We start from the raw sequence: 25,213 nt of genomic DNA on the forward strand, positions 1-25,213 counted from the left end.
GTAATGACGCCGTTTTACGTTATCACGCAATGGCATCACAACGTCATTTAGCAACAAATCAACCTGCATCTAGCAAGTTACCCTGAAAATTAGTTGGCAACACTGGCAGTGAGCACACGGAAAAACAAGGTGATTCTCTATCAAAGAAACATGTTACTATTATGTTGCAACTATTGTAACGTAAAATCGTTCATAGTTACAATGTGTCGTTTCTTCTACCAGGGCTGAATATATAAATAGAAATCTATATTTCAATACAGCCAAACAGTTTTGGTGTTGTTTTTAGTAAGAGATAAACTATGATTTAACTTACTTTTGATGAATGTGGACCCCAGGAAGAATTGCTCCTGCTTCTTCAACAGCTAATGGGGATCGGAATAAAAATCATGAATGCCTATAGTTTTCCTTACGTTTAGAGAGAGACATTTATGAATAGGCTACCGTGGACAGTTATGTACATATGAAACCCATGTACACACATACATGCACGTAGGCTAGCCTAGTGTATTTACGTTATGCTGCAGGATAGCGTGTTCTTTCACACGGTGGCGTTATCTCTCATGACTTCGGTCTCTCCCCCTATTGAAGTGAGTGTCATGTAGGAATCTGGGGGCACCGCATCCTGCTTGAAAAGGACACCCTAAAAAAAGGAACGTCAAAATGGATCGAAGCAGACAGACCAGAGTACTGTTCCTGAATGACATGGAGCGACTAGAGAGGACTCTGTTCCGACTAGAGCAAGGTATGTAGGCAGGCAATGGCCATTCAAATCCTGGGTAAATTCACATTTGCACTGGCGAATAAAAAAAACTACTGGGTATAATTTGTGTAACGTTCCAACAGGAATCTGTTTCAAAAACTTCGTAAAGTACAAGGATGCCAACAAACAACGCATACAAAAATAGCATGATCAATTCACCTAGCTAACTAGCTGCAGAATAGGCATCAACTAACCACGTAGCTTATTCTTTACGTTTGTCCATAGACTACCAGAGTGAGGACAGACATTTTTCGTAATTAACGTGGTGAGTGAAAAACGTAATTAAATTGCCCACTGCAGTATCTTATTCTTATTCTGCCGCTATACAACTTTGTATGCGTTGTTTGTTGGCAACCGTGTTATTTACGAAGTTTATGGAACAGATTCCTGTTGGAACGTTACACAAATTATACCCACCCCCCAAAAAACAAATGTCTGTAGAAGTCCTGCGAATTATAGACTATTGGAAGTTTGTCATTATTATACTTTTTTTTTTGTAGGGTGTGATTCTTGCTTTTATTTTACCCCCAGCAGGGATATTATTCCTGCTGTTGAAAATATAGACATTGAAATGCACATTTAGTTATTGGGGGAGTGGTAGGCTACAGCATGGGCTGAACATTGCTATGCATTTGACACTTGAGTGAAGTAGCCTATCTTGAAATATTCTAGTGAAAAGTTTGCAGCTATAAATAGCAAGGTAAAAGGCCTTGTGTTCTCTCAGTGGCTTAGCTGTACTGTTTCTACTGTTTGGCGAGATCAATCGCTTGGACGGGCATCACTTCAGACATTGGATTTGTTTTTAAACTGAGTTTTAATGCACATTTGATTGGCAGGACACCATAACAGCTGCCTATGTGTTTTCCAAGTTGACATTTTCACATTAGGCTGTTATTAGTTCACATCAAATCTAGTCATTGTCCAGGGTGAACCTTTCTGATTTGACTGTAGACTCCAGCAGTGTTTTTAGTACATATCCTGCTTGTGTGTTACTTGTTATTATGTAATGATAATGACATACTATTATTATTCTACCATCAGGCTTTGAGCTCCAGTTCCGGTTGGGGCCCACTCTGCAGGGGAGGCATGTGCAGGTCCACACTAACTACCCTGCGGAGGGAGAGAAGTTTGACCGGCTTAAGTTCTGGCCTCTGCACTGGATAAACCCAACAGGGAGAGAGGATGACTCGGACAAGTACTGCAAACTGGACCTGCAGGTGGCAGGGTCCTACCAGTATTACTTTTGTGCTGGGTAAGAAAGCACTGTTTCTTGTTCAGAAGGAGTGTACACGCATCTAGTTATTTGCAGGTGCAGGGTACAAGATAGATTCCCATTCACTGTTCTGTGTGCAGTACTTTCATAGGCATTGAATCAAAATGTTGTACTAGGTATGTGGTGGTGGTAAGCCAGCACTGTTTATGTGCTGTTCTTTTTGATTTCTGACATCTAATCCCGTGTGGCTCAGTTGGTAGAGCATGGCACTTGCAACGCCAGGGTTGTGGGTTCATTCCCCACGAGGGGACCAGGATGAATATGTATGAACTTTCCAATTTGTAAGTCGCTCTGGATAAGAGCGTCTGCTAAATGACTTAAATGTAAATGTAATCATGATGTGTTCGATTGAAAACAAGACATTTGAGTCGCAATGTAAACTGATGAATCACAGTTAAATCCCTGTCTGTGACCCCAGTGAGATATGCAAGAAACTTATTTCCATGTCATGCCTCACACTTGTACAGGTTACCCACTTGCACATACAGTGAAACAGGACTATATAAGCACCCCATAATAATAAATATTATTATTAAACAAACCTACAGGTGATTTTGGGGCTCAACCTCAATAGTCAACCCTTTTATCCCATACACGTTATGCTGTTGATTGAACTCGTTGCCTGTTCTATTGCCTGATGTGGTCTGTGTGATTCCCAGGACTGAAGAGAAGACTGGTAGTGGCTACATAGTGGTGGACCCAGTGCTGCATGTGGGTGCTGATAACCATGTCCTACCCCTGGACTGTATCGCCGTTCAGACATACCTGGCCAAGTGCCTGGGGCCTCTGGACGAATGGCAGGACAGGCTCAGGGTTGCCAAGGAGACCGGTGAGGGACAGAATGGGATACCATAGCCAGCTGGCCAACAATCAGAAGCATGGCTATTGTCTTCATCAGTATAAATGGGTGTTTCTTCTGCTCGGGTTACGTGGTCAGGAAAAACTCCTGTTCTCAATCATAAGTGTCACACTGTCACATATTTAATTTATTTAAATTGCTGAAGTAAATATTATTTTTTGATAGCACAGCAATTGTTTTTGCTCAATCTTTTTTTTTTTTTTTTTTTATTAAACATTTTCTCCCCAATTTCGTGGTATCCAATTGGTAGTAGTTACTGTCTTGTCTCATCGCTGCAAGTCCCGTACGGACTCGGGAGAGGCGAAGGTCGAGAGCCATGCGTCCTCCGAAACACAACCCAACCAAGCCACACTGCTTCTTGACACAGCGCACATCCAACCCGGAAGCCAGCCGCACCAATGTGTCGGAGGAAACACCATACACCTAGCGACTTGGTCAGCGTGCACTGCGCCCGGTCCGCCACAGGAGTCGCTAGTGCGCGATGAGACAAGGATATCCCTGCCGGCCAAACCCTCCCTAACCCGGACGACGCTGGGCCAATTGTGCATGAGCCTCCCGGTCGCGGCTGGCTGCGGCAGAGCCTGGGCTCGAAACCAGAATCTCTTGTGGCACAGCTAGCACTGCAATGCAGTGCCTTAGACCACTGCGCCACCCGGGAGGCCGTTTTTGCTCATTCTTAATCATGTGCCTGCAGTTCAAAAGTACAGATACTAACAAATACAGAGTTCATCTTTATTGGTTCATTGTGTAGATTGTGCTGTACAAAGAGTTGTGGTTTGGGGGATAATCACACAGTGGTTGAGATCTGTTTGGTTATACTGGTGGTCATTGACCCATTCTAATATCTGCAAAAATATTTGCAGTGTTTGACGTTTCTTAATATCTATCTGTCTGTTCAGACACGCATTGGGTTTATTACAAAACATGTAACGTACCTATAGCATAATTCTTACTGTGTGTTCATAGATTCACATTTCTTATTCATAAATTTTTTATCTAAACTCTCTCTCCCTAGGTTATAACATGATCCACTTCACCCCGCTGCAGAAGTTAGGGATGTCTCGTTCCTGCTATTCTCTGGCCGACCAACTGGAGCTCAACCCAGAGTTCTCTCCTGAAGGGAAGAACTACACCTGGATGGATGTGGGCAACCTGGTGGAGAAACTGAAGAAAGAGTGGAATATGGTCTGCATCACTGACGTGGTCTACAACCATACAGGTATTGTTTTAGTATATAGTGCACTACTATAGTCCCTGGTCAAAAGTAGTTAACTATTAAGGGAATAGGGCATCATTTGGTGCACTCTACACATGAGCATCGGCTCACACTGTCTCGACACAGTAGGATGAATGCATTCCCATTTTGTGAATGGTGGTGTGGTAAGCTGCGTAACATACCGCACGGATACGTAACATACCTATCCATGCTGCCATTTATAGATACAGAGACAGGGGATCTCATCTCTAAGCTCTTCAGAAGATAGTGTTCCATGAAGAGTTATGACTGTGACCTTCTGGGTACTATTCCCAAGCCACAGGGAAGGCTTGCAGGACTGACTGATAGTAAAACATGGGTTAGCAAAGTCTCTTCTCAAATAACCTGGGTTTGATATAATATATAACGTTGCAGAGGCGATATGTAGTAGCTCCCTTTTTAAAATAGCCTTAATACTCTTCAGAATCTTCAGGACAGCAGGTGGCTTTAGTGTCCAGAATGTTCAGACCTTTGAAAAGGACAAATGCATACTTCACAAGTTTAGAATCCAACACATAACATAAATATTTGCAGTGTTATTTTTTTGTGGGTGTTTTACCACCTTTGTCTCCCCAATTTCGATCTTGTCTCATCGCTGCAACTCCCCACCGGTTTCAGGAGGCGAAGGTCGAGTCATGCGTCCTCTGAAACATAACCCGCCAAATCGCAGTTCTTAACACCCGCCTGCTTAACCCGGAAGGCAGCCGCACCAATGTGTCGGAGGAAACACCTTTCAACTGACGACCGAGGTCAGCCTGCAGGTGCCTGGCCTGCCACAAGAGCGCGATGAGCCTAGTAAAGCCCACCCTGCCAAACCCTCCCCTAACCCGGACGACGCTGGAACAATTGCGCGCCTCCCTTTGGGACTCCCGATCACGGCTGGGGGTCGACCCCGGGTCTGTAGTGACTAGACCGCTGCGCCACTCAGGAAGCCCAATACAGGGTGTTTTTATACAGCAAAACAAACAATGTTACCCAAGAGTCCAGCTTAAAAGGAAATGCATGTATATTTATCGAAATTGTATCATGCAGGGTCATGGTGACTCATGCCCTTCTAGTAGTGTAAAGGCTGTGACAGAGAAACTGGTGCCAGGTTGTAGTGGACTTTGGCATCCACTCAAGTATGGTCAGCAGGACTACTCCCAAATGCATTAGCCAGTATGTGAAGAGAGAATTGTAACCTTTACATCACGTGTTAATGGACAGAGGAAGATGGTATGTGAACAGCAGGTTATCCTATATCCTTACTAGAGGTACACAATTAAAATACTGATTTAATAACCAAACATGTTCGACTTCTTGTCACCAAACATACATTTGATAAAATAAACCCCACCTCTTTAAGGAATACCTAGGATAGGATAAAGTAATCCTTCTAACCCCCCCCCCCCCCTTAAAAGAGTTAGATGCACTATTGTAAAGTGGTTGTTCCACTGGATATCATAAGGTGAATGCACCAATTTGTAAGTCGCTCTGGATAAGAGCGTCTGCTAAATGACTTAAATGTAAATGTAAATAAAATCAATGATAACAACCATTGTGATAACAATACAAATTAATAGAACAATCATGTGCTGGATGTCCATAGCAACGGAAGCACTTGACGATGGCCAAGATTAAAGTTGAAAGTTGAAGCACTTAGTCATAAATTGAAACGTAATAATGTCACAGAGAGCGCACAGTCAAACAACCACATTTATTACAATCCAGTATTAGGCAAAAATGTAATCAGAAACTCAACTTCACACATTGTGCTGCAGACATGGAGGAGCCATGGTTATCTTTCCACCCCTATCACAAGCACCAATAACTAATGAAGGTGTGAACATGGTGTGGCAGTGTGGCAACATTTTAAACCCCCCTCACTCAGTTGCCTTTGAAGACACAGGATGCATGCCAAATGGCATCATATCCCGTGCACTACTTTCTGGTCAAAAGTAGTGTACTATATAGGAGATGGGGTGCCATTTGGGACACAGAGTGTGTCATGGAGTGATTGGCTGCTTCATTGCAAAGGGGAATACTTCAATCTGACCTTCAATGTGAACAGAGGCTAAATGCTGACTGAGGAAACTGAGACCATGATGCAAGAGCCACAGCTGCCTCTGCAATGTTTGTCCTATGTAAAGGGCAACAGTGTTAGGGTGCACTGCACAACTCCTACCCCTTTAGTGTTTCTAAGTTTATTGATCTCTGGTACTTAAGTACGACCTGCAAATGACCATTCAAGCAATGTTGAATGTGCTCCAAATATGTCTTATTCCATAACATTGGAGAGAATTCCCTACTGGGGTTAGATCCATTCTTCCTCTGTCATTTTTAACAACTGTTACCTTATTTCCCTCCTATCTGTGAGTAAGTGGTTGTGGCTGCACCTACCCACTGGGCACACACTGGCTGAATCAATGTTGTTTTTGCGTCATTTCAATGAAGCGTCGTCTGTGCCCGGTGGGTATGGCTACAACCTAGTAACAGTTAGTAACAGCCCCTTCTCTCTCCCTAGCTGCTAACAGTAGGTGGTTGTGTCTACACCCTGAGTGTGGTTATAATCTGGTGAACTCTCCTCACCTGAAGCCAGCCTGGGTGCTGGACAGGGCTCTGTGGCACCTCACCTGTGACATCGCAGACGGGAAATACAGTGACCATGGTGTTCCTGCTCACATCGAGAATGAACACCAACTCCACGTGAGTTGGTTGGGTTACCCTTCTGTTTTGTACTGTATTGAAATAGGACAATTGTCAATTCAATTAATAAAGCGATATTTTGAGTAACCCTACTTTCAACCCAAATGTTCCTCGTGGGACAAAGTTGGATTGATTGATTGCCTCCTCTTGTAGATGCTGCGAGGTGTCCTGTGGGATGAAATCTACACCAGGACCAAGCTGTGGGAGTTCTACCAGGTGAACGTGGAGAAGGCTGTGGAACAGTTCAGGAAGCTGCTTCAGGCAGGTAAGGGCTACCAACCACTCAGGATTTGTATTTCAGTGTCATTACATTGAATTATGTTGAATGGGGTGAATTATGTTTTTCATATCTCTTTTGAGCCACCCCAGGAAATCATTTGAAACAAATGATTTGTGTTCCAGATATTGTGCTACCACTGTTGAAGTAGCAATCAGCTCACACTAAACATCTGGTGCACTAATCTTCTTCAGTTTTTTTGTGTTTGATGTTTTCTACCCAGGAGGCAAAGCAGTGAAATTAGAGAATGAGGATAAGAAGCGTCTGAGGATCCTCCCGGACCCCCATTGTCGACGCTTCGGTAACACCGTGGACATGACCTCAGCCTTGGAGACCTTCATACCCAATGGGTGGGTCCGCTTTAGGATACTCCATTACAGAGAGCACAGAGGGCTAACATTAATAATATGCATGTCTATCTCTCCTGGCTCAAAGTGGAGGAGAGATTAATTTCACTACTACTTGTATTTGTGAGAGGTATTGTCATGTTGAGTGTACCAAGCTGTCTGTTTGAACTACTGAACTACTACACCCATGCATACCCCACAAGACATGCCACCAGAGGTCTCTTCACAGTCCCCAAGTCCAAAACAGACTATGGGAGGCTCACGGTACTACATAGAGCCATGACTACATGGAATTCTGTTCCACATCAAGTAACTCATGCAAGCAGTAAAACTTGATTTAAAAATACACCTTAGGGAACAGCGGGAACTGTGAAGCAACACAAACATAGACACATGCATACGAACACACAATACTATACGCACATGTACACATGGATTTTGGATTGATCACCCCTCTTGTAGCGTATGCTACCTTCTATAAGACAATTACTTTGCTTGTTAACCCATCTTTTCGTCCGCTAAGACGCTTTGCAAGGGTGCTTTAAACCCATTTCAGAGAAACAGGAATTCTTTGAAGCATTGATCCCGATTTTATCTTCAGATGGGATTTGCTTTGTCACCACTGTTGGGTCTACAAATGCTTCTGTGCCACTCATATAGTTACATTTTGCTACACCCGGCATAACATCTGCTAAATATGTGGATGTGACCAATTAAAATTTGATTTTGATTTACAGCAATGAGCCCTCATCCATCCAGGAGTGTTGTAACTGGTTGAGGAACAGACTGGAGGAGCTGAATGTGGAGAGCTATAAGGAGATGCACTACCATGAGGAACAGGCCACCAACTGCATTGTGGGAAATGTAGTGTACGAACGCCTTGCAGACCACGGGCCTAAGTTGGGACCTATCACCAGGAACCATCCAGTGGTGTGTGGATATTTCACCTTCCCGTTTGAGGACAACTTGACTTTTGACCAAGAAATGCAGCTGATGAGCCAGACAGACAAAGCGTGTCACTTCCTGGCCCACAACGGCTGGGTGATGTCAGACGACCCACTGAGGAACTTTGCAGAGCCAGGTCAGCTGATAGTTCTGTTCTAACTATTTCTACAGACCGGTCGAGTTAAACAGATAGAACATGCTCAGTATTCACATACTTCTCTTTGAAAAGTTTAAGGCCCTTGGGTATTTACTGACCACTTGTTGTGAAAAAATGTAGTGCCCGAGTGGCGCAGCGGTCACTGCATCTCAGTCATAGAGACGTCACTACAAACACCCTGGTTCGAATCCAGACTGAATCACGATGGGTCGTGACTGGGAGTCCCATAGGGCGGCGCACAATTGGCCCAGCTTCGTCCGGGTTTGGCCGGTGTAGGCCGTCACTGTAAATAAGAATTTGTTCTTAACTGACTTGCCTACTTAAATAAAGGTGAAATAAAAACATTTAATTTATGGTACATTAGGATTGTTATATCCATTCTATGCCAGACGATAAAACGTACTTTTCCTTGAGAAATGTGACTATTTTTTAACATAAGGTTTAGATATCATTGATTTCAACCCGACTAGTGTGATGGTGTGCAAGTCCCCTGTGTCCTCTCTGTCTCTAGGCTCTAACGTGTACCTGAGGAGAGAGCTGATCTGCTGGGGAGACAGTGTGAAGCTGCGTTACGGTGAGAAACCAGCGGACTGTCCCTACCTGTGGGCCCACATGAAGAAGTATACAGAGATCACAGCCCAACACTTTGCGGGCGTGCGCTTGGACAACTGTCACTCCACTCCTCTACATGTGGCCGAGGTACAGTATGCTGATCTGACTGTAGATGCACCATTCATAGCTACATATCCTGGTGAATATTTTCAGTGATACTCTTAGGGTGTGTTCGTAAATTCACTTTGGCTATCTACTCCGATTTCAGAGCACTCTCGTCCGAGAGTGCGAGAGCGCAGAATAACTGATGAATTTACGAACATGCAACACCCGCTGAATATGACCGGTGTCAGTAAACGTTGGCATTTTTTTTTTTTTTTCATTGTTTACATCTGTGAGCTTGTGTGGCCTACCACTTCACGGCTGAGCCGTTGTTGCTCCTAGACTTTCCACTTAACAGTAACGGCACTTACAGTTGACCGGGGCAGCTCTAGCAGGGCTGAAATTTGACAAACTGACTCGTTGGAAAGGTGGCATCCTATGACGGTGCCATATTGGAAGTCATAGTACGCTGAGCACGTGATAACTATAAAGCTCCACTCCACATTTAATTCTAAATGTCTACTGCTTGCTTAATCAAATTTTTCAACTAGGCTATAAAAAATAATGTTGCATTCTATCCATGCTGGCTTTTGCTGGCTACCTGAGACATAAAACAAATAGGTAGGAGGACATTCAGACTACATGAATAAATTGCTGACAATCAGCCTAAATGGGTAATGCAAGCACTTTAACTTTTGTGGTTTTTATTCGACACTTGGATTTTGCAAAAAACAAAAAAATTGTTACGTCATTATGTTCAGCTGTTTTTACTGATGCAAGATAGTTAAATGGAAATGCACCCTAGCAGGAAATTGTTGCATCTATACTGAACAAAAATATAAATGCAACATGTAAAGTGTTGGTCCCATGTTTCATGAGCTGTTGCCAGAGAATAGAATGTTCCTTTCTCTAACATAAGCTGCCTCCAACGCCGTTTTAGAGAATTTGGCAGTACGTCCAACCGGCCTCACAACCGCAGACAACGTGTAACCATGCCAGCCCAGGACCTCCACATCCGTCTTCTTCACCTGCGTGATTGTCTGAGACCAGCCCTTTTGCGGGGAAAAACTCATTCTGATTGGCTCCCAGGCCCATGGCTGCGCCCCTACCCAGTCATGTGAAATCCATAAATTAGGGCCTAATAAATGTATTTACATTGACTGATTTCCTTAGATGAACTGTAAATCAGTGAAATTGTTGCATATTGCCTTTATCTTTTTGTTCAGAATATTTTCTATATTTTCTAACTTTCTAATGTAGTGGGGGGGAAAACACTGGACAAGTTCATGGAAACATACAGTAGCTACTATTCTTGGGCTCCCGAGTGACGCAGTGGTCTAAGGCACTGCATCTCAGTGCAAGAGGCATCACTACAGTCCCTGGTTCGATTCTAGGCCCACAATTGGCCCGGGTTTGGCCGGAGTAGTCCGTCATTGTAAATTTGAATTTGTTCTTAACTGACATGCCTAGTTAAATAAAGGTAAAAAATAACATCTTATTTGTATTGCTCGGGGGAAAGCTTTCTGAAGATATATTTTAAAGTTTTCTAGATTCAAAATGGGGTTCCTATAGTCTCAGAAAATGTGATTCTATTGGCTGTTCCTGCCCTTGTGCATTCAGAAAGTATTCACATCTTGTTAGGTTACAGCCTTATTCTAAAATGAATTAAATTGAATTTCTTTCCTCATCAGTCTACACACAATATCCCATAAGGACAAAGTGAAAACCAGGTTTTTTTTAGAGATTTTTGCAAATGTGTATATATCTTCTTCTTTTTAAACTACGGAAGTACTTTATTTACATAGGTATTCAGTATGTTAAAATAGCTAGTGTCAAATAAATATGTATGTAGTATTCAACAAAACAATTGAGCCCCATGTAGCCCTTAATGTTATTATGTAGGGTATTATGACACTTCATCATGCATATTAAGACTTTATGAATGCTACATGTCACCACTCTAAGTGAAGTTTTACCTTGTGCTCTGTAGGCGATGCTGGCAACAGCCAGGGCGGTCAGACCTAACCTCTATGTGATAGCTGAACTCTTTACGGCCAGCGAGCTGATTGACAATGTGTTTGTAAACCGCCTGGGGATTACCAGTCTGGTCAGAGGTACTGCTACTGCCTTATTGTACTGTAAGACTGTGGGAACTGGACTGATGCATTCTGACTGAGCATGATGCTAAATGTGTGTTCTTTCTTTCCTTCTCTCTCTTTCTTTCTTTCGATAATCTTATTCCACTCTTCTGCCACGGGCTTACTTTGAATCTGACATACTTATCCTGATCAAATTCTCCTTCATTAATGTATATCTTTACTACCTTTCCCAACACTACTCTCTCCTCCTTTTCCCACCATTAACATTTTGTTGCATGGTAATTGACACTTTGCATGTCCCCCTCCCCCCCTCTGTGTGGGTTGTTTTTCATATTTTCCCTCTTTTCTTGCCTAGCCTATACCCCTTCACATCTCTTGTCTCATATCTAATCTCTCTTTCTAAATCCCCTTCTTTCCTCTGTTCCTCCTATCTTTTCTCATCTCTGTCTGATTCCCCCCCCCCCCCCCAACATGCCTTTCCTGCATTGTGTGCCCTGGCTTTGGCCTGTTGTGGTGTGGGTGGCTGTGCTGTGTGTAGTACATGCTGGAGAGAGCTCGCGAGCTGAAGCCTGACCTGTATGTGGTGGCTGAGCTGTTCACGGGCAGCGAGGAGCTGGACAATGTCTTTGTCACTAGACTGGCCATTACCTCCCTCATCAGAGGTAAGAGCCTGGGAAATGTACAAATGGCACATAAACTATAGCCTGTCTGCCAGTCTATTTGTGCAGTCTCGCCAACTCCTTGACAATGAGCAATGGAGTTGACGATCACAAACAGATCTGAGACCAGCCTATACATCTGATAGAAAAATACATGTTTTCTGTTTTGCTTCAACATTTTTCATGGATATGTGTTAGTGAAGTTGGTTATTGGCTTTGTTCATGGTATGAAATACCTTTTTATAAAATATTGATACACAGGAAACTGAATGAATCTGCAATTGATTGTCTCTTGGCTAAAAAAGTACCGTTGGTGGTAATATTTGAAGTAAACTGAATTCATTCACTGTTTAAATCAGCCTGGGTTATTTGTTTTCTTATAAATGACTGCAATCACCATATTGGCTATAACCATTTGCCTGTTCTACAATAACAATATAATCTGTCTCTCTCTGTCTTCCTCAGAGGCTATGAGTGCAGGAGACAGTCATGAGGAGGGCAGGCTGGTCTACAGGTTTGGTGGAGAGCCTGTGGGCTCGTTCGTCCAGCCCAGCCTCAGACCTCTGGTGCCCTCTATCGCCCACGCCATGTTCCTAGATGTTACCCATGACAACGAGTGCCCTGTCCAGGTAGTTTGCAGTATGTAGTTGGGGTTACCCATGACAAGTCCCCTATTCAGGTAGTGTACAGTATGTTGTTACCCATGACAACGAGTGTCCTAATTAGGTAGTATAAAATAAGTCACTTGGATTTGTCAACATGCCTATTTATACCGAATTAAAATATTAACACAACATGTAAAGGGTTTGTTTCAGGAACTGACGTAAAAGATCCACATTTTTTCCCATATGCACAAAAAGCTTATTTCTCTCAAATTTTGGGCACAAATTTGTTTACATCTCTGTTAGTGAGAATTTCTCCTTTGGCAAGATAATCAATCCACCTGAGAGGTGTGGCATATCAAGAAGCTGAATAAACATGATCATTACACAGGTGCACCTTGTGCTGGGGACAAAAGGCCACTCAAAAATGTGCAGTTTCATTACACAACACAATGCCACAGATGTCTCAAGTTTTGAGGAAGGATGCAATTGGCATGCTGACTGCAGGAATGTCCACCAGAGATGTTGCCAGATAATTGAATGTTGAGTAAAGTCTTTGCAGATGAGCAGGGACCCTGGGAATTTCTCTTTTGGTGTTTTTCAGAGTCAGTAGAAAGGCCTCTTTAGTGTCCTAAGTTTTCATAACTGTGACCTTAATTGCCTACCGTCTGTAAGCTGTTAGTGTCTTAACGACCGTTCCACAGGTGCATGTTCATTAATTGTTTATGGCTCATTGAACAAGCATGGGAAACAGTGTTTAAACCCTTTACAATGAAGATCTGTGAAGTTATTTGGATTTTTACAAATTATCTTTGAAAGACAGGGTCCTGAAAATGCAATGTTTATTTTTTTGCTGAGTTTATGTAGTAGTGTTATTGTTGATCGATGTTGTGACTGTTTGTTGATGGTGTTATTTATTTACTATTCCTCTTCTGTGTTGTAGATTCGCTCTGCGTACGACTCCCTCCCGAGCTCTGCTATCGTCTCCATGGCCAGTTGTGCCACAGGCAGTACTAGAGGATATGACGAGCTGGTCCCTCACCAGGTACGAAAAAGGGCCATGATTATCAAAAGTGTGTGTGTGTGTGTGTGAGCATGTTGTAAAGTGAGTTCACTTCAAAGACAAAACTGTAAGCTAAAATCTCTTCTATATTTATCTCGTCTATATTGAAACTGCTGACAATGTATGACACGGGTAGTGTTTAGTGCTACGTTTGATTCCAACTTCCTGTGTGTTCTTGTGCAGATCTCTGTTGTGAAGGAGGAGCGCTTCTATCCGAAGTGGAACTCGGAGGCCAAGCCCTCCTCTGCAGGAGAGGTGAACTCCCAGAGTGGTATCATCGCTGGGAAACTGGCCCTCAACAAGCTGCACCAAGAACTGGCCTCTAAGGGCTTCTCACAGGTTAGAGGGACTTCTAAGATCCACTCTGAGACATGCACTGGGCACATAGCCATGGGTACGGATGGGCAGCCAGCAAATGTCTTTCGACTATTTTCCCAGATCCAGATTTAGCCTAAACCTGGACTATAAAGCATGCTCAATACAGAATCTCTATGGAAAGTGCTTTCTAGTCCAGGACCAGGCTTATTGAAAATGGCCATCCAGAAACTGGACATGGGGAACTAAACTGAATTCCTCAGCAAGGGACTTAACCTGAGAGAAGCAGTAACACTTTTGAGGGAATATTGAATTGTAGAGTTGCAGAGTAAGTGCTTCTACTGAAGAACACAACAAAGAAGAGTGTGTGTGTTTTTTGCAGGTCTATGTGGACCAGGTGGATGAGGACATAGTGGCAGTAACCAGACATTGCCCCAGCACACACCAGTCTGTGGTAGCTGTGTGTCACACTGCCTTCAGGAACCCCAAGACCTATCAATATAGACAGGAGGTTCCCCCCATGTGCATCCCAGGTACAGTACCCCAGTTTCCCTCAATCCTACTCCTGGAGAGCCACAGTCAAAATAACAAAAGCCAGAACTACTGTGGCTCTCCAGGAACCAGATTGAGTATCACCGCAGTAAGCTATCTATCACTAATCATCCTGATATCACTTCCTTTAGTAGTTTCCATGAAAACCCAGATCAGGTCAGTGTCAACTGTGTTCTCCTGCAGGTAAAATAGAGGAGGTGGTACTGGAGGCCAGGACTGTGGAGAGGATCGCTGGGTCATACCAGAAAGACCAGAAGAGCATCAATGGTCTTCCTGACCACACATTAGAGATCAGAGAACACATCCAGGTAACACGAGAACAGCACCATGGAATTACAACTTTACACCCTGGTTTAGAATACTAGTTGCAACCTTATCTCTCTAGTCTATCATTCCCTTCTATTGAAAGAAGTGGGCCAGGATTTGCTCAGGTCGCAGTGTTAGCAATGTTTGTTTTCTTGTTGAATGGTTATGGTAGTCTCATACACACTTGGTAATTTACAGAGTGTAGTGTAGCACAAAACAGGTTTTGTTCTTGGGTCACTTCAGTCTAACCACCTGTATATGAATTCTACTTAATTTGTAAGACACTGTTGGTGTGAACACTTTCTACTCCAACTGTCTTGCAGCTACATGACAGCAAGATTGTGAAACAGGATGATGTCATGTGTAAGGGCCGCAGTGAATTTGTCCAGGAGATTGAATTCGAACACCTCAGCCCTGGTAGTGTGATAGTGTTCAGGTAAGAATACACTGTCCTATTGAGGTCATTTCAGGTGCTGTATATATATCAAGCGTCTAGGAGTAGGAGTCTACCGTGTGTCCATACCATATGCATTTATGATCGGAAAAACCAAAACTGACCCTAAATCAGCACTCCTACTCTGAGTCATGCCTTACGAGTCTGTAACCCGTGTTCTTTGTCCCCAGGGTGAGTCTGGACCCCAAGTCCCAGGAGCTGGTGGGGGTTCTGAGGAGACACCTGGTCCAGTTCAGTGACCATTACAAGACGGGCAGTATGCCTGACCACAACGCCCTAGCCATACTCACTACTCCGCTGGCAGCGTACGTATACTCTAGATAATTCTTTCACTTGGTAAATTGGTTACTTTTGTAAGGAATCTCAGCCCATATCTCTGCTATATCTGACCCAATATCTGACCCTAAGACATGTTAACTAATTAAGCAACTGCTGTAAGACTTTTTCATAGGCTGTCTTCCACTGGTAAATGTTAATCCAGCCTACTGTTAATCTTCCTACCTGTCTGCTCCCTCCCAGTATTATGTCCAAGGTGACCCTGGCGGACATGAACGTGTTGCTGTTCCGTTGTGACGCTGAAGAGCAGGAGGACGGTGGAGGCTGCTACAACATCCCTTCCTGGATGAGTCTCAAGTACGGAGGCCTGCAAGGTACAAAACAAGGAGGGGGGGGGGGGGGGTCTGGCTTCAGGAAAATCATGACTCCTCTTGCATATTGCAGTGTTAACCGTTTTGTGCCAGGAACCGTAAAACTATGATCTTCCATTTACCAGTCGGGACCGCCAAGCTACCCTTCCTCCTTTTAGGGACTAATTACATTGAAATTGATATGTATGCATGATGAGTTTGTTTGTCAGATGTAGTAACCTCTTTTGACACTCACAGGTCTGATGTCGGTGATGGGGGACATTCGTCCCAAAAACGACCTGGGACACCCCTTCTGTGACAACCTGAGACAGGGAGATTGGATGATCGACTACGTCAGCAACCGGCTGGTCATCAAGGGAGGAGCACTGGGCGAGGTAAGACATGACAAACCTCTCAAAAGTAGTGCACTACTATTCATAGGGAGTAGGCTGCTATTTGGCACCCAGATCTGGTCAAGATAATGTCTATTCCTTTGGGTCCACTCAAATGTTTTTGAGAGCCATGGTGATTCTTCAATTGGAACTTTACAGATCCTTACCAAGCCTTACCACTCATAGACTCAGCATCATTGTTGTATTGCATTGATTATGTCTATTTAGCCTGCTAACTGGCCATAGACGCACACAGTTTTGCCGTTTTTAATTGATATGTCTCTTGTTGTCCCTTCAGGTAGGCAAGTGGTTCCAGGCGATGTTTACCTATCTGAAGCGCGTCCCTCGCTACCTGGTGCCATGCTACTTCGACTCCATCATTGTTGGGGCTTATACCACCGCCTTGGATATTGTGTTCCATAAAATGTCAAAGTAGGTTGAATAACAACCAGCTATTCCTATTCATAAATGAAATAGAAACATCTGAATTTGTAGTATTAAAAAAAATATATATATATGTATATATATGTTCTGAATGAAATATGAAACTTGTAATCATTCCTCAAACTTCTAAATTCAGCTTGTCATCTCTGTGTTTGTCCTCTGGTTTTCTAAGCTTCATCCAGACAGGTTCCACCCTGGTGAAGCAGTTAGCTCTGGGCTCAGTACAGATGTGTGGAGTGGGCCTACACCCCGCACTTCCCCCCCTGGCACCCACGCTGAGTGACGTGCCCTACCGTCTCAATGGTGTTACCAACGAGAAAGAGCAGTGCTGTGTGTCACTGGCTGCAGGTAAGGCATTTCATTAAATTCAATACAACTTTATTCTGGCCAATTCCTACTGGGGAACAGCCAATCAGTCTATAATCTTACAGACATACAGATACATCCACACACTTTAGCACCCTCTCTTTTTCCTCTCTCTCTGTCTGTCTCTGTGTGTGTTACCGGTTGGCTAATGGTTGTCTGTCTGATGTCACAGGTCTTCCTCATTTTGCGGCTGGGATGGTCCGTTGCTGGGGCCGGGACACATTCATGGCACTGCGAGGTCTGATGCTGGTGACAGGAAGACACCTGGAGGCCAGGTACGTGTCATATTCTCCAGTAGAACATCGGTGTCCTATCTGATGAATGGGTATATATTTCAATTAAAGTATGACAAAAAAAGTAACAAACTCCAGTACACCTGTGGTCTTGGATGCTGCCAAACAATTGAATGGATTTCACACCAGTGTTTTGTTTGACCTTCATCAGAGTTATAAAGATGAATCCTTGAATTTCTGTCACTGTTTTCCATAGAAACATAATCCTGGCGTTCGCTGGCACCCTGAGGTATGGCCTGATCCCCAACCTGCTGGGACAGGGGACTGGCGCCCGCTATAACTGCCGTGACGCAGTATGGTGGTGGCTGCAGTGCATCCAAGACTACTGCAACATGGTGCCTGACGGAGTCAACATCCTCATGTGCCCTGTGTCAAGGATGTACCCCACCAATGTGTCCCAGCCACAGCCCGCTGGAGCCTGGGTGGGTACACACAAACTCACACACACACAATCCACAGCCCGCCCGCGCATGGGTAAGGGGCATGGTGGTCTCGCTTTGTCACCGCAAGACTTTTCAGTCTGGCTCATGAGACTAGGGCATGTCGGGGGTCAAACAGCTTGGTTATAGCAGCCTATTGAGATGTCATACTCTGTGTAGATCTGACGATACAGTCCAAAAAAATTTGCTTATTGTTAGAAGTTCAAACAAGCACTTTTAGACAGGACCGTTAGTAATTTAGTCATTCCTTAATGTCTGCCCATATTAAATTGTTTCTGTGATGTTAACTCTGCAGATCCAGCCCCTGTATGATGTCATTCATGAGGCGATGACGTGTCATATGCAGGGGACGAAGTTCAGGGAGAGGAACGCTGGACCACAGATAGATCGCAACATGACCGATGAAGGCAAGATAAACACGCACACACACTTTACACACACATGCCCATCTAGAGGCGTGGTTGATCAGCTATTTACGTGTTTTATCATACCGATTTTTGTCTTTCCCTACCAGGGTTTAATGTTGAGGCCAAGGTGAATGAAGACACTGGGTTTGTCTATGGAGGAAATCGTTTCAACTGCGGGACATGGATGGACAAGATGGGAGAGAGTGACAAGGCTCATAACAAAGGAATCCCAGCTACACCTAGGTACTGTTTTCCTCTCCTTTGGTAAAGAGTTGCTTGTCTTCACTCAGTCTAGGACAAGCCTACATATCCATAATAATCTATTGTTGTATGTGCAGTGCTTGTTCTTTTTTTCCCCTTGAGTTAAGTGTTTTCACAAGGGTGTGCATGTTTGTGCCTGCGTGTCTTCCAGGGATGGCTCTGCAGTGGAGATAGTGGGTCTCTGTAAGTCCACAGTGCGCTGGTTAGTGGACCTTCATACGCACGGCTTCTTCCCTTACGCAACCCTCACCATCCTTAGTGATGGTACGTTCTGGAATAAACCCAAATCTTCATGTTTTTCCCAGCTTTCTCCAATCCTCAAATGTAAAATGTTTTGACCATTATGACAATTGGGATACTACTACTTAGTAATTTCAGATGTTGAAATCTGTATTTTAAACAATAACCTCACTAGAATTGTAAAATTGCTGTATTTTTTTTCTTGTCCATAGTGAAGCTAGACATATCTGTTCTCTTCTAGGTCGTAACATCTCTGTGCCCTATGAAGAGTGGAACAGAAAGATCCAGGAGAACTTTGAGAAGATGTTTTACGTGTCTCACAACCTTCAGGACCCCAATGAGAAACACCCAGACCTGGTGCACAAGAGAGGCATCTACAAGGACAGCTATGGGGCCTCCAGTCCCTGGTGTGACTACCAGCTCAGGCCTAACTTTGCTATCGCCATGGTGGTGGTAAGCACTGTTCCTTTTAACTGCCTCATTAGCCTTGTAACTAATGTCCTAGCGTCCTGTCCAAGGAATGGACAACATCAAACTGCCTCATGCTAAAGAAGCAGGAAGATAGGCCCCAACTATATGGGCCGTTCTGGCACTGATGAGGCTAACCTACTTACCTCATCGGTGTTGTAAAGACTAGGCTAGTCAGTGCTCTGGTTAACCCTAACCCTCTCAATGTGTACTGAGGTTACCAATGTATTTGTGTTGAACATTATTTGAGTCTTGCAAACCAATTTACAAAGATGTATCACTTTTACAAGTTGTCGTCTTAGGTCAAGTATCTCAGCTCTGTGTGTACCTTCTCTCTCTGTGTTCTCCAGGCTCCAGAGCTGTTCACAGTGGAAAGGGCCTGGGAGGCACTAGAGATGGCAGAGAAGAAGCTGCTCGGCCCCCTGGGAATGAAGACGTTAGATCCAGAGTGAGTGGGATGCTTCATCCATACCCTCATTTACAGAAACACATTCACTCTGTTCGCTTTATTTAGACAGATCGGAACTGCAGAGAGGTTAGAGGACAGATAAAGAGGATCAACAGTTACGAAATTGGTGGCGTATCAGGGATTCGCTCCGAAGTAGTCTGGAGACCTACTAGACTAGACCAATGGTGTATACAAACCCTGGATTTCTGATGCTATGTATTGGCCAATGAGAGGCTTTGAAGCCACCGGCCACCGCATTGGTACTCCTCACAAGGAGCAGTCCTCCGTAGGAAAGAATGGTATTCTATAGTATTCCAAATAATTATTTCATGGACAAAATGACATGTATTTAAGAATGCATTTGTTGTAGTGGGGACATGCAGTAACGGTAGTACTCTCAAAAAATACACCTTTAAGGTAAATGTTTTATCTATCTTTTTTATGTTCAGTTCACATCATTTTAAAGTGTTTATTACGGTGTCTGTAATATATTTAGCAAAAATGAATGTAGACATTAGCAAATGCATTTTTATAGCTTCTCAAATCTTTTTTTCAGTGGTGGAAGATTAGAAAAATGGGTGTGCAGGGCTTCAAAAGAGCGCCCCCTGTCCGTCATGTAGGGTTTACACACATTAGACTAGACCAGGTTTTCCCAAACTCTGTGTAGTGTTAGGGGAAAAACCAAAACGTGCACCCCTTGTGGTCCCGAGGACTGAGTTTGGGAAAAGCTGGACTAGACCCAGTTCTGGCACCACAGTCATTCTTTATCTCATTCTTGTCCTCCTTGTCCCACAGTTAACATTTTCTCTCTTTCTTTCCCCTCATAAAGTGACATGAAGTACTGTGGTGTCTACGATAATGCTCTGGATAGTGAGAATTTCAATGTTGCTAAGGGCTTCAACTACCATCAAGGACCTGTAAGTACATTTATTGCGGCCCACATAAACATTAGTCAGTAGACAGGAACTTAATGGTGATTGTATGGTACCTATATGGTAACCATTATGGCAGCATTTCCCAAACTAGGGTTCGTGTTCCCATGTGGGGTCGACTGATTTGAAAATGAGGTCGCCAGAGAAACTTGGTTCATAGAACCGCGGTTACGTGAGTAACCTCTAACATCTGCTAAATGCTGTTGTGACAAACAGAATGGTTCCTGTTTTCTTCCTACAAATGTAGCTCTAACTTTTGAACGGTTGGAGCTATATGCTGTTATGACCACATTCCTGAAAGCTTAGACTCTCATGAATATGGACGTTCTATATTCCTCCACGATCCTCAGAAGCCACGCAGGACTCGTTAGTGGACAGGACCAGGCACCAAATCAATCTGGTAAAAAAGAACATTGAAAGCAATGATGACAGGGATTGACATTAAGGTCTGAAAGGCACTTGCCCATGGTGCAAGACAAGAGAATTTTGGGGTTTCCCGAAAATTATGACCAATTGCCCGAAAATGAAAATTAGACATGACCAGTGGAAGCAAAAATAGCCCTATAGCATCAAATATCCACCATATTTTACAGTATATATTCTGCATATGCTTCTGTTTTTCAACACCAAACCCACCACTCCGTGGCCAAAGAGCTCTATTTTCATGTCATCTGACCATAGCACCGGTTCCAATCCAAGTGCCAATGCCGTTTATCAAACTCCAGGCGGCGCTATGGTCAGATGACATGAAGAAAAAAGCTCTTTGGCTACACGCACACCAGTTGTGTGTTTGGCGTCTCAAAAAGGAAGCATATACAGAAAAGTACCTCAAACCTACAGTAAAATATGGTGGTGCATCATTGATGTTATGGGGCTATTTTGCTTCCTCTGGTCCTGTGGCCCTTGTTAAAGTCAACAGCATCATGAACTTTACCAGGAGATTTGAGCCAAAAAACCTGGTTTCCTCTGCCAGGAGGCTGACACTTGGCCACATGTGGATCTTCCAGCAAGACCATAACCTCAAGCACACATCAAAATCCACAAAGAAATTGTTAATTGACCACAAAATCAACATTTTGCAATGGCCATCTCAGTCTCTGGACTTGAACCCCATTGAAGATGGCGGTCCATAAGAGCAGATCAAGGATATGGAAAGATTTTGTATGGAGAAATGGTCTAAGATCCCTCCCAATGTGTTCTCCAGCTCCTAAAACGTTTCCGGAAAAGGTTCAGTGTTGCTATCCTCGCAAGGGGAGGGTGCTGGAGTATTAAACTATATTTTTTAGATTTTGTTTTATTACTTGTAAAAGAAAATCTCTTTCTCTGAGCAATTGTATTAGTATGACATAATATAAGGGGGAACCAAGAAGATCAGTACTGGAATTATTTGTATTTTGGTTGTTTTTTTGGTAAAATAATTCTCACTGCAGGCTGACTGCCATGAATTCCATAAATTATCTTTCGATGGGGAGGAACCAGAAAGATCAGTTTTAGGCTACTAGAATTATTTATTTATACAAAAAACTCAATCACCTGCCGAATGGTGCAACCTCAAAGCAGGCTTAATTTATGTGACTGCTCAGTTCACTTGCTTCGTGCAATAGGTCAACCCTTAATGTCAATACCTGGATGTTCTTTTCTACACAGAAAGTAATCAGGTCGACACTGGAAAGTGATGTTTTAAACCATAAAATTATGGAAGCGGGGTACAGAAGAAATCTTTCCCTATTGAAAGCAGTTCAGCCAAGCCTGAATTCAGGCGATAATGACACAAAGTTACAATACAAAACCTTTTTTTTTTTTTTACTGGATAATAGCTCCTGTCTAAATGTTGTGAATTATATATATTCATGTCATAGTCACCAGTAAACTCTATTAAACCCAAAAGTTACTTGAATGCTAACGATGGCTAGCTATTCTACCAGTCTGTCTTAATGAGTGTTAGCATGCTAATAGCACACCATGTACACAAAAAAATATATATTTTAAAGGGGTATGCAGTAGGTTGATAACGATATCACCAGAGTATGTTGTATCAGACATTTCAAATAATATGTCAAACTAATGAGAAAACAGTCATTGTATTTAATTTTAAGAGAATTAACCAGATTTAGCAAGGCAACGTTGGGGCTAATTTGAATGGGCTCCAACAGCAGATTTAGGGGATTTTTACATCCATCCCAGTACAACCCACGTGACTGCAGTGAAACATCACTCTGTGAGGGCTCCTAAACAACTTGCCTGATCTTTTGAATTTCCCAATACGTTTCTGATGCATTTTAGCCACTTCAAGCCGTACTTCCTTCAGATTAAGATTCTTTCAACGTAATCTGACTGATTTGTAATAGACTGTCAAGGCCCCAAATAAAACAGTTACATTGGCTGCTGATTGCATCACTGTTTTTGCATGGTGGGGTCGCACTTTTTTATATTTTTTATATATATATATATATTTTTTTAAAATGTTTTTACATTTCACCTTTTTATTTAACTAGGCAAGTCCGTTAAGAACAAATTCTTATTTACAATGACGTCCTACACCGGCCAAATCCGGACAACGCTGGGCCAATTGTGCACCGCCCTATGGGACTCCTAATCCCGGCCGGTTGTGATACAACCTGGATGGGGCCACGGGCCAATAAAGTTTGTGAGCCCCTGCATTATGGTAACCATAAATGTGTGTTTCCATCTCCTAGGAGTGGCTCTGGCCAGTCGGCTATTTCCTACGAGCCAAACTCTACTTTGCCAAGAAGATGGGGCCAGAGATATACGACAAGACTGTGTTCCTGGTGAAGAATGTCCTCTCTAGGCATAACATCCACTTCGAGAGGTAAGACACAAGTACAAAGACTTGTTAGGTGACTTCAAATACTATAATGTTCTCAATTGTTTTAACAACAATTCAGGTGAAAGACTTTTTAATAATTGTTTCACTTAATTGATATGATTGATTATAAGTGTCACATAATCAATATTGTCTTTTATCACCCACCAGATCGTCTTGGAAGGGTCTACCTGAGCTGACTAATGAGAATGGCCAGTACTGTCCCTTCAGCTGTGAGACTCAGGCCTGGTCTATCGCCACCATACTGGAGGTTCTGCATGATCTGTAGATGGAGAACATCTTATTTTCTTTTGCAGTTTTCAAAAATATTTCCTTTATGCAATATTTTCGTGAAGTCCTTTTAACCATTATCACATACCATAGCTAGAACAATGTGGCTATCTCTACAAAACTGCCTTAAACAACATAAACCCCTAAACCTCTTTGTTACATGTTGATATAATGTCAATGTATGTTTTCATAAATGTGGATTGCATGTTCATTGTAGTCAATACTTATTTAATTGCTTTAAAATCGGTTAGACTATTCAGTACATTCAGAAGTACTTTTTTCTTAATTCTGCATTCTCATTGCTGCAGGGGTGAATTGTCCCTTCTTCCAGTTCTAAATGCTGTCTCATACTATATATATATTATTTTGTCCTGGTGACTGATGAGAGGTTAAACTGTGAATCAGAAATATGAATCAGATCCACCACAAGAATATGCTTCACATGCTACACCACCATAATAAAATAAAAAATACCAATTCACATTTTTGTTCCAGTCCAAATTTGTGTGGATCACACCAGTAGAAATAAATCATATGAAGTAATCCTCTCTTGCTGTTTTGTGCATTGTCATGGTTCACCCCCTCTTTTCTGCAAAGTCATGGTTCACTTAACCCCTATTACTGGAAGACCTCACCCCCTACGGATTCTTACTGTACATACTGGAAGTGGCATTGCCCAAAGTACTGACATTTTTCCCAATTAGCTGTGTAGAAACAAAGGAGACTCAACCAACAGCACAGTTTCAGTGCCACTCACATCCTGGCTTTCTCAATGATCCTGTCAATATTAATCATTACAGAAAGGAAAACACTCTTGTATAATTCCAGTCATCCTCCTTGGTACCTTTGTCATAGATTGGTGGTAAATTGTATTCGGGCATTTCAGTGAAATTATTATAATGTTCTACCTATTGTTGGGAATAGCAAGGGACCCACTTGGCACAGATGTCAGTTCAACGTCTAGTTTCGATTTACATTTGGTTGAGTTGTCAACTTACATATATTCAAACAAAAATATCATCCTGTCATTGGATTTTGGTTATTTATTTAATAAATTACGTGAAACAATGTTGATTCAAACAGTTTTTGCCATATAAAGTTCCATCTTCTGTGGACAGTTTGTCTTTCTAAAGCCTCGGCTCCAGGCTTCGCTCACGTTGTCTTTATTGCCACTAATGGGAAGGGTGGGTGTTTCAGCACATACAGTGCATTCGCAAAGTATTCAGACCCCTTTTTTCCACATTTTGTTACGTTACAGCCTTATTCTAAAATTGATTCAACTGTTTATTTTCCTCATCAATCTACACACAATACCCCATAATGACAAAGCAAAAACTGAAATCACATTTACATAAGTATTCAGACCCTTTACTCAGTACTTCGTTGAAGCACCTTTTGCAGCGATTACAGCCTCGAGTCTTCTTGGGTATGACGCTACAAGCTTGGCACACCTGTTTTTGAGGAGTTTCTCCCATTCCTCTCTGTAGATCCTCTCAAGCTCTGTCAGGTTGGATGGAGA

The 25,213-nt window shown here is 42.9% G+C and overlaps 1 protein-coding gene across 2 annotated transcripts; it reads left to right on the top strand.

The window, feature by feature from the left end:
- Nucleotides 1-24: 24 nt before the first annotated feature.
- On the top strand, nucleotides 25-24,175 carry LOC139583692 (glycogen debranching enzyme-like). Of its 2 annotated transcripts, none has more exons than XM_071415037.1 (32): nucleotides 25-129; nucleotides 589-742; nucleotides 1,802-2,012; nucleotides 2,693-2,862; nucleotides 3,908-4,111; nucleotides 6,651-6,832; nucleotides 6,986-7,097; nucleotides 7,333-7,459; nucleotides 8,194-8,537; nucleotides 9,070-9,257; nucleotides 11,203-11,326; nucleotides 12,436-12,599; nucleotides 13,516-13,617; nucleotides 13,819-13,974; nucleotides 14,333-14,483; nucleotides 14,686-14,810; nucleotides 15,132-15,244; nucleotides 15,433-15,567; nucleotides 15,782-15,912; nucleotides 16,147-16,283; nucleotides 16,579-16,712; nucleotides 16,897-17,072; nucleotides 17,263-17,365; nucleotides 17,580-17,805; nucleotides 18,119-18,230; nucleotides 18,338-18,473; nucleotides 18,643-18,755; nucleotides 18,973-19,184; nucleotides 19,550-19,647; nucleotides 20,477-20,564; nucleotides 23,276-23,409; nucleotides 23,575-24,175. In XM_071415037.1, exons 2-32 carry the CDS (start codon nucleotides 661-663, stop codon nucleotides 23,690-23,692), a joined length of 4,608 nt encoding a protein of 1,535 aa, XP_071271138.1. In that variant the 5' UTR covers nucleotides 25-129; nucleotides 589-660; the 3' UTR covers nucleotides 23,693-24,175. The 2 variants fall into 2 exon arrangements, with proteins under 2 accessions (XP_071271138.1, XP_071271137.1); XM_071415036.1 differs by lacking the exon at nucleotides 11,203-11,326 and adding an exon at nucleotides 11,850-11,973.
- The last annotated feature ends 1,038 nt before the right edge of the window (nucleotides 24,176-25,213 follow it).

This window comes from Salvelinus alpinus, chromosome 8, assembly GCF_045679555.1.
Source record: "Salvelinus alpinus chromosome 8, SLU_Salpinus.1, whole genome shotgun sequence".
In the NCBI taxonomy this organism is placed as follows: Eukaryota; Metazoa; Chordata; class Actinopteri; order Salmoniformes; family Salmonidae; genus Salvelinus; species Salvelinus alpinus.

Coding starts and splice junctions, on each gene's coding strand:
- LOC139583692 (XM_071415037.1), top strand. CDS start 661: ATGGATCGAAGCAGACAGACCAGAGTACTGTTCCTGAATGACATGGAG. Junction 8,538..9,069: donor GAGGAACTTTGCAGAGCCAG/GTCAGCTGATAG, acceptor CTCTGTCTCTAG/GCTCTAACGTGTACCTGAGG. Junction 18,474..18,642: donor GGAATCCCAGCTACACCTAG/GTACTGTTTTCC, acceptor CGTGTCTTCCAG/GGATGGCTCTGCAGTGGAGA.